Below are 13571 nucleotides of genomic sequence, written 5' to 3'. Positions count from 1 at the left end.
AGTCCAACCAAAATTGCCCCATATAAGATAATCCCTCCATATCCAAACCTGTCCAATCCATGTATCTATCCAAATATCTTTTTAAAATTGGTGTTGTAAAGAGTAATTTATCCGAACTCTTCCCAGACCAATTCCCAAGTGTAGGTCAAAATTTACCCTCACAATTATAGGGTTATCTACAGCTGGGAACTTAGGAAAGTTACTGGAGATGTCTTGAGGACAGTCTGTATTATTGTCAAGGAGGTGTTGAATATTTTGCCTGAGAAAACTTTCCTGAATAATCTTGACATATTGCACCCAATCTAAGCCATTGGCTCAATGGCAGTCCAAGATTATATTGGGAAAGTTAAAATCTCCTGCAAGACAACCCTATTTGTCTTATAACTGTTTGCAACCCTCCCGAGTAGCAATAGCAAACCTGCCTGCAGGATATTGGTCCTCCCCCATTTCAGATACAACCTGTCCCTCATGCAGCAGCCATGCATTTATCTGTCCTATTGCTATCTTCCTATTCCTACCCTCACTGGCATGTGGCACTTAGAGTGATCCAGTAATTACAACTCTTGAGGTCCTGCTTTGCCTAACTCCCAAACAAGAACCTGTGGGAACTCATCCCTTTCCCTACCTATGCCATTTGTGCCAATGTGCATAATTATTTCTGACTGCTCACCCTCACCCTTAAGAATGTTCTGCAGCTGCTCTGAGACATCCTGGACCCTGGCACCAGGATGGCAATGCACCATCCTGGAGTCCCGTTTGCTGTCACATAATCTGCTGTCTGTGCTCCTAACTAATGAGTCTTCCATCACTGCAGCCCTGACTGACTTCACTCTTCCCTACTGTAACCATATATAACAAACCATATAACAATTACAGCACGGAAACAGGCCATCTCGGCCCTACAAGTCCGTGCCGTACTGTACTTCAGACCCCAGCCTGGAAGCCACTAACCTGACTGCTGCTGTTGCTCTCCTCTGATTAGTATCCAAAAGGGAATACTTGATTTTGAGGAGAACGGCCACAGGGGATTCCTGCACTCTTTGTATTGTGTTTATTGTCATATGTATACTCTTTACTCTGAACTTCATGTGACAAGGTGTTTTATTGCACCCTTGTGTAAATTACAATAAAATTAACCTAAACCAATCTGAGTCTGAATCTGAGAAAATACATGTTTATAACCCATGTTTATAATTATGCAAAGCAGTACAATAAAATTGCATTTTCAAAAACATTTAATAAGTATTATTACGGTTTACTTTTTATTTATGTGAACAGTACAGCTTTAAATTAAAATAAAAAAGCATTTTCCCCAAGAATCCTCCTTCAAATTCAAAGAGGGTGTTTTCATTTTGTTTAATGTTAATGGTGATTATGTTTCAGGTGCCACAAGCATTGAAAGATATGATCTTCGCTCCAATACTTGGATACATGTTGCTAATATGAACGGGAGACGACTGCAGTTTGGTGTGGCAGTTCTGGATGACAAACTTTATGTTGTGGGCGGCAGAGATGGATTGAAGACCTTAAATACAGTGGAGTGCTACAATCCAAAAACTAAGAGTTGGAATGTAATGCCCCCTATGTCGACACATAGGCATGGCCTTGGTAAGTAGCATGAGTCAAAGAGTCATACAGCATGGAAACGCTCCCTTCAGCGCAACTCACTTGTGCCATCCTAGATGCTCCATCTAAGCTAGTCCCATGTGCCCCTCTAAACCTTTCCTATCCATGTAATGGCTGAAGTAGGTTACATAAGAGATTCCAGCAATTTTGACACCGCCTGTGTCATTCCTGTTCAATTGCATTAGGTTGATAAAGGGAAAATAATAAGGTCGACCCGACCTATTATTAATAATACATTTGCTACTATTATCATGATGTGAATCATTTTATTACAATCAATGATGGATATTTCTGAGGTTTTCTAATCTCTGGTCTGATCAACCTGATGTACGTTGATTCATAAAAGCGGGTGATGTGATTTAAAGAGAATAACGAGATCTAAGAGCTAATAAATTGTAAGATCAAATATTCTTGAACTGGAAGCATCCTTATAATGTGGTTCAAGAGGGAATAAACATATCTGCAGACATTAGAACCAAGGCTTTCAAAGCAGAAATATTGAAGCATGCAAAATACATGCCTTTGTTGATAATTCATGAACTCACTTCCCTTGTCTGAGAAGAGGAGAGCAGGCTGGGGGATCTTGGAAGTATTGTGTGCAGTTCTGTTCGCTCCATTAGAGGAAAGATGTGGAGGCTTTGTAGAGGTGCACAGGAGGTGTATCAGAATGCTGCCTGAATTGGAAGTTTCAGCTACAGGGAGAGCTTGGATAGACTTGGATTGTTTTCACTGGAGTGTCGGAGACTGAGGAGAGATCTGGTAGTTATATAGAAATATACGAGGCATAGATAGGGTTTGATTTCAGTTGAAAACCACACAAATGTAAGTTTACAAGGAAGATCTGAAGCGCTACTGCAGTGGATTGGATTGTAAATGTTGAATAAGCTTTATGGATTTCCTGAAAATCCACTATGCTCAGTCTGTGTTACTTTTTTCCCCCATTTCTTAAAAGTGTATGCATAGTTAATGATTTTTACCTAATCCCACCTGGTGAAGGCACTGGCAATGACCACTGACCAGCTGCTGAGAAATGTGGCTATGTGGCTACCACATTTCTACACTTCAGTGCTTTCTGCAGTCCTTTACCAGCAATTTTCCTCCAAGTTACAAGCCACCTCTTCCCCTACTGCTTCAAAATTCCTGTTCTTCTCACATGGTAGAAGTGGTACTTACTGTATTAACAGAACCCACAACCAAGGATCTTGGTTCTGAGTCAGCTGACAGTCATTTCAGGTATGTGTAGGAAGGAACTGCAGATGCTGATTTACACCAAAGATAAACACAATATGCTGGATTAACTCAGTGGGTCAGGTAGCATCTCTGGAGAAAAGGAATAGGTGACGTTTCATGTCGTGCACCAGTCTGAAAAAGGGTCTCGACCCGAAACGTCACCTATTCCTTTTCTCCAGTAATTTCAGGTAACCAGTTGCAGCTGACCACTGTGTCACCGGCGGGCAGTTAATTTTCTCTGAATAATACTGTAAATGAAACTAGTTAAGGTCATATATTTTAACGGCAAATTTAAGTGTATATTTTTAGAATAAATTCACTTGCACACCAAGTTCCCATTTATTACTAAAGGTAGACACAAAATGTTGGAGTAACTCAGTGGGACAGGCAGCATCTCTGGAAAGAAGGAATGGTTGATATTTCGGGTCAAAACGTCACCCTTTCATTCTCTCCTGAGATGTTGCCTGTCCCGCTGAGTTACTCCAGCATTTTGTGTCTACTTTTGATTTAAGTCAGCATCTGCAGTTCTTTCCTGCACATCCTTCCCATTTATTAGTCATGGTAATAAGTACCTGAGGGAAGCTGCACTGTTAGACTTTATTTCTTTACATTTATTTTGAAGCATTTATTTTAATATGAGTAAAGTTCTGATGAAAATAAACTGTTCCCTTTCTAGGAGTGGAAGTTCTGGAGGGACCCATGTATGCTGTAGGTGGACATGATGGTTGGAGCTATCTGAATACAGTTGAGCGATGGGACCCACAAGCTCGACAGTGGAACTTTGTGGCCAGTATGTCAGTACCACGAAGTACAGTCGGTGTGGCAGTACTTAATGGAAAGTAAGAAACTGTTTGTGTATAAATGTAGGGATTTATGAATATCTTGGTTAACCAATAATCTATTTGTCTGTGCCATTGAGAATATTATAAAGGACAGATCTACAACATGCTGTTTTTAAATTGGTATATTTATGATTTCTAATATTATTTACTCAAGTTGATGACTAAGTGAAAACCAAGACAGTTAGTGATGGCTCAATCGGACAAGTCATTGGGTTGGTAATCCAGAAGCTGCATTCCTGATCCAGAGACCAGAGTTTGAATCCCACCATGGCTACTGTGGAATTTAAATTTGTGAATAAACTGAAATTTCTTTTCAAAACAAATTGTACAGGTGCACAACCTTTTATCCGAAAGCCTTGGGACCAGACACTTGTCGGATTTCGGACATTTTCGGATTTCAGAATGGAAGATTTTTAGCGTAGATTAGGTAGGTAGCGCGGGCGGCTTGAAAAGTCTGGAGCAGCTGCCTCCTCCCCGGAGACCGGGAGAATCATTGCATAAATGTTAGTCAGTTAGTTTGGAGGGATTTTATGTGGTGGTGGTGGAGTAGGGGTGAAGGGGGAAACTTGAATTCTTGGTCCCGTACCTGGGCAGAGAGGCAGCATCCCTGCAAGCGGCTTCTTTGCCCCGTCGAAAATGGAGCAGCGTTCCTTGTCGCGCGGCCCGCGGCCGGACGTCCCCCAGCTTCGGGAATGGCGGGAGTCGGCGGCGTCGCAGCGCTGGGATACCAGCGGGGAGCGGGCAATGCCTTACCGGGTCGCCGTGCGGCAAGCTCCGGAGCGCTGTGGCCGCCGACTCCCAACATTCGCGGAGCGTCGCTGGATTTGGAGCCGCGGAGCTGGGGGCTCCGTCCGGCCCGCGGGCGGCGCCGGTTGGAGCTCCGACCCCAAACTCTACCCCTGGCTGCGCGGCTCCAAATCCAGCGACGCTCCGCGATGTTGTGTGTCGGCGGCCACAGCGCTCCGGAGCTTGCCGCACGGCGACCCGGTAATGCATTGCCCGCTCCCCGCTGGTATCCCAGCGCTGCGACGCCGCCGACTCCCAACATTCGCGGAGCTGGGGCGTCCGGCCGCGGGCCGCGCTGGATTTGGAGCGTCTCGCAACCAGGGGTAGAGTTGCCGGGGTCGGAGCTACAACCGGCGCTGCCCGCAGCCCCACCGGCCACAGCGCTGCGGAGCTTACTGCACGGCGACCCGGTAAGGCATTGACCGCTCCCCGCCTCTCCGACCAGGTAGGGTACTAAGAATTAAAGTTTACCCCTTCACCCCCCTTAACATAAAAGCCCTCCAAACTAACTGACTAACATTTAAGCAATGATTTACAGATGTTTAAGCGTCTCCCGGTCTCCAGGGAGGAGGCAGCCGCTACAGTAGTACAGACCTGGGTTGACCGTGGGTCATTTTGGGTCAAGTTTGGCGCCAAACGAGAGCTTTGGTGCGCAGACGACATCTGGAAAAAATGGCCGGTTTTCGGAGCTTTTCGGTTTCTGGAACTCCGGATAAAAGGTTGTGCACCTGTAATAGTAAAAACCATTAAATCGTCTATCCTCTGGGTAAGGAATCTCCCAACATTACCCTGTTGCGGACTAACAGTGATTCCAGACCTACCAAAATGCTTCTTGAAAATTGTCAGAAAATATTCAGCTCAAGGAGCAGTTTGGGATGAGCAATAATTACTGGTCTTGTCATTATAATTATTATTTTCATTTACTGTTTTTCTTTGAATATATTTTCTGATTAAAATGCTCTGTGTTTTGTGTATTGGCTGTGTATTGGCTTTGACCTATTTTAAAATTGTTTGGAGTAAACATGCTATGAGAATGCAGGGTGACTCGGACAGATTGGGGGAGTGGGCAGATGCATGGCAGATAAAATTTAATGTGGATAAATGTGAGATTATCCACTTTGGTAGCAAAAGCAGGAAGGCAGATTACTTTCTAAATGGCGTCAAGTCGGGAAAAGAGGAAGTACAACGGGATCTGGGGTGCTTGTAAATCAGTCTATAGAAGTAAGAATGCAGGTGCAGCAGGCAGTGAAGAAAGCGAATGGCATGTTGGCCTTTATAACAAGAGGAATCGAATATAGGAGCAAAGAGGTCCTTCTGCAGTTGTACAGAGCCCTAGTGAGACCACACCTGGAGTATTGTGTGCACTTTTGGTCCCCTAATTTGAGGAAGGACATTCGTGCTATTGAGGGGGTGCAGCGTAGGTTTACAAGGTTAATTCCCGGGATGGCGGGACTGTCATATGCTGAGAGAATGGAGCAGCTGGGCTTGTGCACTCTGGAGTTTAGAAGGATGAGAGGGGATCTCATTGAAACATATAAGATTGTTAAGGGCTTGGACACGCTAGAAGCAGGAAACATGTTCCCGATGTTGGGGGAGTCCAGAACCAGGGGCCACAGTTTAAGAATAAGGAGTAAGCCATTTAGAACGGTGACAACAAAACACTTTTTCTCGCAGAGAGTTGTGAGTCTGTGGAATTCTCTGCCTCAGAGGGCGGTGGAGGCAGGTTCTCTGGATGCTTTCAAGAGAGAACTAGATAGGGCTCTTAAAAATAGCGGAGTCAGGGGATATGGGGAGAAGGCAGGAACGGGATACTGATTGGGGATGATCAGCCATGATCACATTGAATGGCGGTGCTGGTTCGAAGGGCCAAATGGCCTACTGCTGCACCTATTGTCTATTGTGTATTGTCTGAACACCATGTAGTTCAACCCACATCCCTGGAAATGATAACTTGCCAGTTGAGAAGCAGATCCTGCTCTGTACGACATGAACAATATTTGATTCTAGCTGCCAGCATGTCAAAATCCATTTACATCATCCGCTGCATGGCCTCGCGGCAGAAGGACCACAGTTTAGAGCCCTCCTGCCATTGCAAGGTTGGAATCTGTGTAGGAAGCCCATGAACTCTTTGTTTTAAGGTTGCAAACAAATGGTAGATATAGATATAGATATAGATATAGATAGATATAGATAGATAGATAGATAGATATAGATATGCCATTTATTGTCACTATACATGTACAGTGAAACTGAAAGCTGCTCGTACTCAGTGCATACATACAATTTTACACAAAAAACAAGAAACAGAAAAACAAAACAGAAGGGAGATGGGGGGGGGGAATAGGTGCACAAATTCTACGGCGCTACATACATATATACAGATGGAAGTCCTGTTGGGCGGTGTAGTCAGTGCATGTGTGGATTTGAATTTATGGTAGATATAATTCTCGGGAAGCAGCTATTCCTGAGTCTGTTTGTCCTGGATTTGATGCACCTATAGCGCCTTCCAGAGGGCAGCAGGTCGAACAGTCCAAACGCAGGATGGGAGCTGTCTTTGGTGATCTTCTTTGCCCTGCTAAGGCAGCGGGAGGTGTAGATGTCCATCAGGGAGGGGAGAGGGCAACCAATGATCCTCTGCGCTGTCCTGGTTACCCTCTGAAGCCTCTCCCTGTCTGCCATGGTGCAGCTGCCATACCATGCTGTAATGCAGTATGTCAGCAGGCTCTCGATGGACGAGCGGTAGAAGGTCAGCAGCAGGTTAGAGTCCAGGTTGTGCTTCCTGAGGACCCTCAGGAAGTGCAGCCGCTGCTGAGCCTTCTTGATGACCGCTGTCGTGTTGTCCGTCCAGGAGATGTCAGCCGCGATATGGACGCCGAGAAACCGGAAGGTGTTGACCCTCTCCACACACTCGCCGTTAATGTGTAGGGGGACTAAGTCGGTGCTGTGCCTCCTGAAGTCGACAATGAGCTCTTTTGTTTTCCTGGTGTTCAGAGCCAGATTGTTTTCTGAGCACCAGGTTGTCAACTTCAGGACTTCCTCTCTGTAGGCTGCCTCGTCTCCCTTTGAAATAAGTCCGACCACAGTAATGTCGTCAGCAAATTTGACGATGCGGTTGTTGTTGTGGGCCGGACTACAGTCGTAGGTGTAGAGACAGTATAAGAGGGGGCTTAGCACACAGCCCTGTGGGGAACCCGGTACTCAACCTGCGAGTGGAGGAGAGGTGGGGGCCAAGTCTCACAGTCTGGGGCCGGTTTGTGAGGAAATCCTTAATCCAGGCACATGTGACAGTGGGGAGGCCGAGAGTGACCAGTTTACCAATGAGGATGTCCGGGATGATTGTGTTAAAGGCTGAACTAAAATCCACAAAGAGCATCCGGACGTAGCTCTGCCCCTGCTCCAGATGGCTCAGCACAGAGTGGAGAGCTACGGTGATGGCGTCTTCTGTGGATCTGTTTTGGCGATAAGCGAATTGGTGGGGGTCGAAGTCTGGTGGTAGATAGTCCTTGATGTGCTGGAGGACCAATCTCTCGAAGCACTTCGTGATTACCGGAGTGAGGGCAACAGGACGGTAGTCATTAAGGCTGGTGATGGGAGACTTCTTCGGCACAGGGACGATTGTGGCTGATTTTAGGCAGGACGGAATAACTGCCTGGGCCAGGGAGAGATTGAAAATTCTGGTGAAGATGGCAGTGAGCTGGTGGGCGCACGCTTTGAGCACCTTACCAGGGACTCCATCTGGGCCGGTAGCCTTCTTGGGGTTCACTGCCAGGAGCACCCGTCTGACATCGTGTTCCCCGACAGTGAGTGGGGTAGTACAGGAGCCAGGTGAGGGTGGGAACAGGGCTGTAGCAGGTGATTGCTGCTGTTGTGATGTTTCAAAGCGGGAGAAGAAGCAATTTAGCTTTTCTGCCAGCGGCGCACTCAGGTCTTCTGACTTTGTGGCACAGCCTCTGTAGTTGGTAATGTCTTGTATGCCCCGCCATACCTCCCGTGTATTATTGCTGGACAAGTGGGACTCTATGCTCCTCTTGTGATCCGCCTTGGCCTTTTTAATACCACTTTTCAGGTCGGCTCGAGCAGCCCTGTACAGAGCTCTGTCACCTGACCTGAAGGCAGCATCGCGGGCTCTGAGGAGTGTGCGGACCTGACTGGACATCCAGGGTTTCTGGTTTGGGAAAACCCGTATGTTTTTGTCTACAGTCACATTTCCGATGCAGAACTTGATATAGTCCAGCACCGATTCTGTGAGAGTTTCCAGGTCCTGGTGTTCGAATATGTCCCAGTTTGTCTGGGTAAAGCAGTCCTGTAGATTGGAGAGTGCATTTTCAGGCCAGGTTGTAACAGATTTTATGGTGGGCCTGGCACTGCGTCTGAGGGGGGTGTAGGCTGGAGAGAGCAGGAGGGAGAGATGGTCTGACTGGCCGAGTTGGGGGAGGGGGATGGCTCTATACGCGTGCTTGATATTGGTGTAAACATGATCCAGCGTGTTCACCCCTCTAGTAGAACACTTGACATGTTGGTAGAATTTCGGCAGTACAGTCTTCAAGTTGGCCTTATTAAAGTCCCCTGCGATTATGTGAACACCTTCGGGGTGGTCCCGCTGCTGTTCGTTAATGGTGTTCAGCAGGAGAGAGAGCGCCTTGTTTACATTGGCGTCAGGTGGAATATACACAGCCGTGACAATCACGACTGTTAGTTCTCTCGGTAGAAAAAAAGGCCGGCATCTTACAGACATGTACTCGAGGTCAGGGGAACAATGATTGTCTATGATTGTCCCGTTGTTGCACCAATTCTCATGCACTGATGTGGTAACATTAAGTAACAATAATATGATTACTTGCTGAAAATGCTGACAAATGTGGATTGAAACTGTCGTAGAGTCTATAATTTCACTACATTTTGACCATTTTTTCCATGTGTACAAAATAGGAAAGATTCCATATGCAAAATGTGATCTGGCAAAAATCCCCTCCCCAGTCAATAAGCAAAACCATGTTTTGGATTTTACACCTTGGAATGTTACATTTCTGTTTTTAGGCTGTATGCTGTTGGAGGTCGGGATGGAAGTTCTTGCCTTAAGTCTGTAGAATGTTTTGACCCCCACACCAATAAATGGACCCCCTGTGCCCAGATGTCTAAAAGACGAGGCGGTGTTGGAGTTGCCACCTGGAATGGTTTTTTGTATGCTATTGGAGGACATGATGCACCAGCATCTAACCTGACCTCAAGGTTGTCTGACTGTGTGGAAAGGTAAATGTAACTCTCTGTATGTCCAAAAAAATGCACGTCGCCATATTTTAAATACCATAGAGAAAAGGCTTTAATTTTGAATTTTTTTTTTTAAAGGATCTGCACCAAGTAGGGGTGATAGGTAGATGCTGGACAACGGTCAGAGATAAAAAGAACTGAGTTATTCCCACACTTTGTGTTTTAATTTATCAATACCAAGTAGTCAGGCAGTGGTCACCAGACCCATCTTGGAATCTCCAGTATATTATCTAATTGTTCCCATATCAACCTTCACTAGCCAATGCAGTTATGCTTTTCCATAAGTTAGGATTGACCTGTCGGATAGAGGAGGGGAAATTACTTGGTGAATAAATATGTTTTTTTAATAGATGATTAACTGCTTTGTTTGAGCATTTATCAATGTAATCACAATGTAACTGGATCTGGAGAAGTAACTAAGAGGTGACAAGAGATTGATGAAAATATGATTCAGATAAGATGATATCTAAAAATGTGAATTGCTTGATTAAAAAAGTTAAATCGCTAGAAGTAATTATGTACAGAAAATGCACAATTTTCCAAATAAATAATGTAGAGCAACAAAATTAAGAGTGTGACGAATTGCTAGTACAGAATGATCCAAACTTTGGAATTAATTTTACAAACTAAATTTGTCCCAATTCATGTAATTGTAGTTAGCACAAAAAAACCAGATGAGATAATACCTGGTTACATCATTAGATCTTTTTGAGATAAATTGTATTGAATCTATTTGAACCAGAAGGCACCTTGGTCATATAATCATACAGCATGGAAACAGGCCCTTTGCCCCAACTTGCCCACACTGGCCAACATGTCCCAGCTGCACTAATCCCACCTGCCTACGTTACATAGACAATAGGGGCAGGAGTAGGCCATTCGGCCCTTCGAGCCTGCACCACCATTCTATGTGATCATGGCTGATCATCCACAATCAGTACCCTGTTCCTACCTTCTCCCCATATCCCTTGATTCCACTAGCTCTAAGAGCTCTATCCAACTCTCTTTTGAATGCATTGAGTGAATCAGCCTCCACTGCCTTCTGAGGCGGAGAATTCCACAAATTCACAACTCTCTGTGTGAAAATGTTTTTCCTCCTCTCAGTTCTAAATGGCCTACACCTTATTCTTAAACTGTGCCCCCTGGTTCTGGACTCCCCAACATCGGGAACATGTTTCCTGCATCCAGCGTGTCCAATCACGTAATAATTGTATATGTTTCTATAACATCCCCTCCCATCATTCTAAATTCCAGTGAATACAAGCCCAGTCGCTCCATTCTTTCAACATATCACAGTCCCACCATCCTGGGAATTAACCTCGTGAACCTACGCTGCACTCCCTCAATAGCAAAAATGTCCTTCTTCAAATTATGCGATCATAAATGAACACAATACTCCAGGTGTGGTCTCACAAGCGCCCTGTACAACTGCAGAAGGACATCTTTGCTCCTATACTCAGCTCCTCTCGTTATGAAGGCCAACATGCCATTAGCTTTCTTCACTGCTGTACCTGCATGCTTACTTTCAGTGACTGATATACAAGGACACCCAGGCCTTGTTGTCCTTCCCTTTTTCCTAACCTGACACCATTCAGATGGTAATCTGCCTTCCTGTTCTTGCCACCAAAGTAGATAACCTCACATTAATCCACATTATACTGCATGTGCCATGTATCTGTCCACTCACCCAACCTGTCCAAGTCATGCTGCATCCTCATAGCATCCTCTTCACAGTTCACACTGCCACCCAGTATTGTGTCATCTGCAAATTTGCTAATGTTACTTTGAATCCCTTCATCTAAATCATTGATGTATATTGTAAATAGCTGCTGTCCCAGCACCGAGCCTTGCGGTACCCCACTCGTCACTGCCTGACATTCTGAAAGGGACCCGTTAATCCCTACTCTATGTTTGCAATTAATTTTCTATCCATGTCAGTACCCTACCCCCAATACCATGTTCTCTAATTTTGCCCACTAATCTCCTGTGTGGGACCTTATCAAATGCTTTCTGAAAGTCCAGGTACACTACATCCACTGGCTCTCCTTTGTCCATTTTCCTTGTTACATCCTCAAAAAATTCCAGAAGATTTGTCAAGCATGATTTCCCCTTCGTATGCTGACTCGCATGGATACTGTTACTGCTATCCAAACGCGTCACTATTACATCTTTAATAATCGACTCCAGCATCTTCCCCACCACTGATGTCAGGCTAACTGGTCTATAATTCCCTGCTCTCTCTCCCTCCTTTCTTAAAAAGTGGGTTAACATGAGTTACCCTCCAATCCAGAGGAACTGATCCAGAATCTATAGGACATTGGAAAAAGATCACAATGCACAATTTCTAGAGCCACTTCCTTGAGTACCCTGGGATGCAGACCATCAGGTCCTGGGGATTTATCAGCCTTCAGTTCCATCAGTCTACCATTTCCTAACTAATGTGAATTTCCTTCAGTTTCTCCATCACCCTAGGTCCTCTGTCCCCTCGTACATCTGGGAGATTGTTTGTGTCTTCCTTAGTGAAGACAGAACCAAAGTACCTGTGCAACTCGTCTGCCATTTCCTTGTTCCCCATAATAAATCCACCTGTTTCTGTTTTCAAGGGACACACATTTGTCTTAACTAATTTTTTCCTCTTCACATACCTAAAGAAGCTTTTACTGTCCTCCTTTATATTCTTGGCTAGCTTACCTTCGTACTTCATCTTTTCTCCCTGTATAGCCTTTTTAGTCAGCTACTGTTAATCTTTAAAAGTTTCCCAATCCTCTGGCTTCCCGCTCATCTTTGCTATATTATACGTCTTCTCTTTTATTTTTATACCGTCCTTGACTTCCCTTGTCGCCTCTTACTCCCCTTAGAATCTTTATTCCTCTTTGGGATGAAATGATCCTGCAACTTTTGGATTATTCCCAGAAATACCCGCCATTGCTGTTTCACCGTCATCCCTGCAAGGGTCCCTTTCCAGTTCCTCCCTCATGCCTCCATAGTCCCCTTTGTTCAACTGTAATACTGACACTTCCGATTTTACCTTCTCCCTCTCAAATTGCAGATTAAAACTTATCATATTGTGGTCACTACCTCCTAATGGTTCCTTTACCTTGAGTTCCTTATCAAATCCGGTTCATTCCACAACACTAAATCCAGAATTGCCTTCTCCCTGGTAGGCTCCAGTACAAGCTGCTCTAAGAATCCATCTCAAGCGCACTCAACAAACTCCCTTTCTTGGGGTCTTGGGGTCCGTTTGACCCACATCCCTCCAAACCTGTCCTATCCATGGACCTGTCTAACTTTTTTAAACATTGGGATAGAACCTGCCTCAACTACCTCCTCTGGCAGCTCGGTCCATACACCCACCTCCCTTTGTGTGAAAACGTTAGTCCTCAGATTCCTATTCAATCTTTTCCCCTTCACCTTAGACGAATGTCCTCTGGTCCTCGATTCCCCTACTTTTGGCAAAAGACTCTGTGCATCCACCTGATCTATTTGTCTCATGATTTTGTACACCTCAAGATCATCCCTCAATAGAATCCCAGCCTATTCAACCTCTCCCGATAGCTCAGACCGCCGAGTCCTGGTAACATCCTCGTAAATCTTTTCTGCACTCTTTCCAGCTTGACAACATCTTTCCTATAACATGGTGCCCTGAACTGAACACAATACTCTAAATGCAGCCTCACCATCTTATATAACTGCAACATGATATCCCAACTTTTATACTCAATACTCTGACTGATGAAGGCCAATGTGCCAAAAGCCTTCTTGACCACCCTATCTACCTGCGACTTCACCTTCACGGAACTATGTACCTTCACACCTAGA

At 45.1% G+C, this 13571-nt stretch overlaps 1 protein-coding gene across 11 annotated transcripts in view; it reads left to right on the top strand.

Annotated features, from left to right (window-relative positions):
* Positions 1 to 13571, top strand: part of LOC129698412 (kelch-like protein 5) — a 100394-nt gene that overhangs the window by 76159 nt on the left and 10664 nt on the right. For all 11 annotated transcript variants that reach the window (XM_055637605.1, XM_055637577.1, XM_055637573.1 and 8 more), the window contains 3 exons: positions 1384 to 1608; positions 3533 to 3695; positions 9522 to 9734. In XM_055637605.1, the coding sequence (XP_055493580.1) occupies positions 1384 to 1608; positions 3533 to 3695; positions 9522 to 9734 (601 nt within the window). The remainder of the gene's footprint in view (positions 1 to 1383; positions 1609 to 3532; positions 3696 to 9521; positions 9735 to 13571) is intronic.

The sequence above is a fragment of the Leucoraja erinacea genome, chromosome 1, assembly GCF_028641065.1.
Source record: "Leucoraja erinacea ecotype New England chromosome 1, Leri_hhj_1, whole genome shotgun sequence".
In the NCBI taxonomy this organism is placed as follows: Eukaryota; Metazoa; Chordata; class Chondrichthyes; order Rajiformes; family Rajidae; genus Leucoraja; species Leucoraja erinaceus.
The sequence above is the reverse complement of the archived record's forward strand: the minus strand, read 5'-3'. Positions and strand labels throughout refer to the sequence as shown.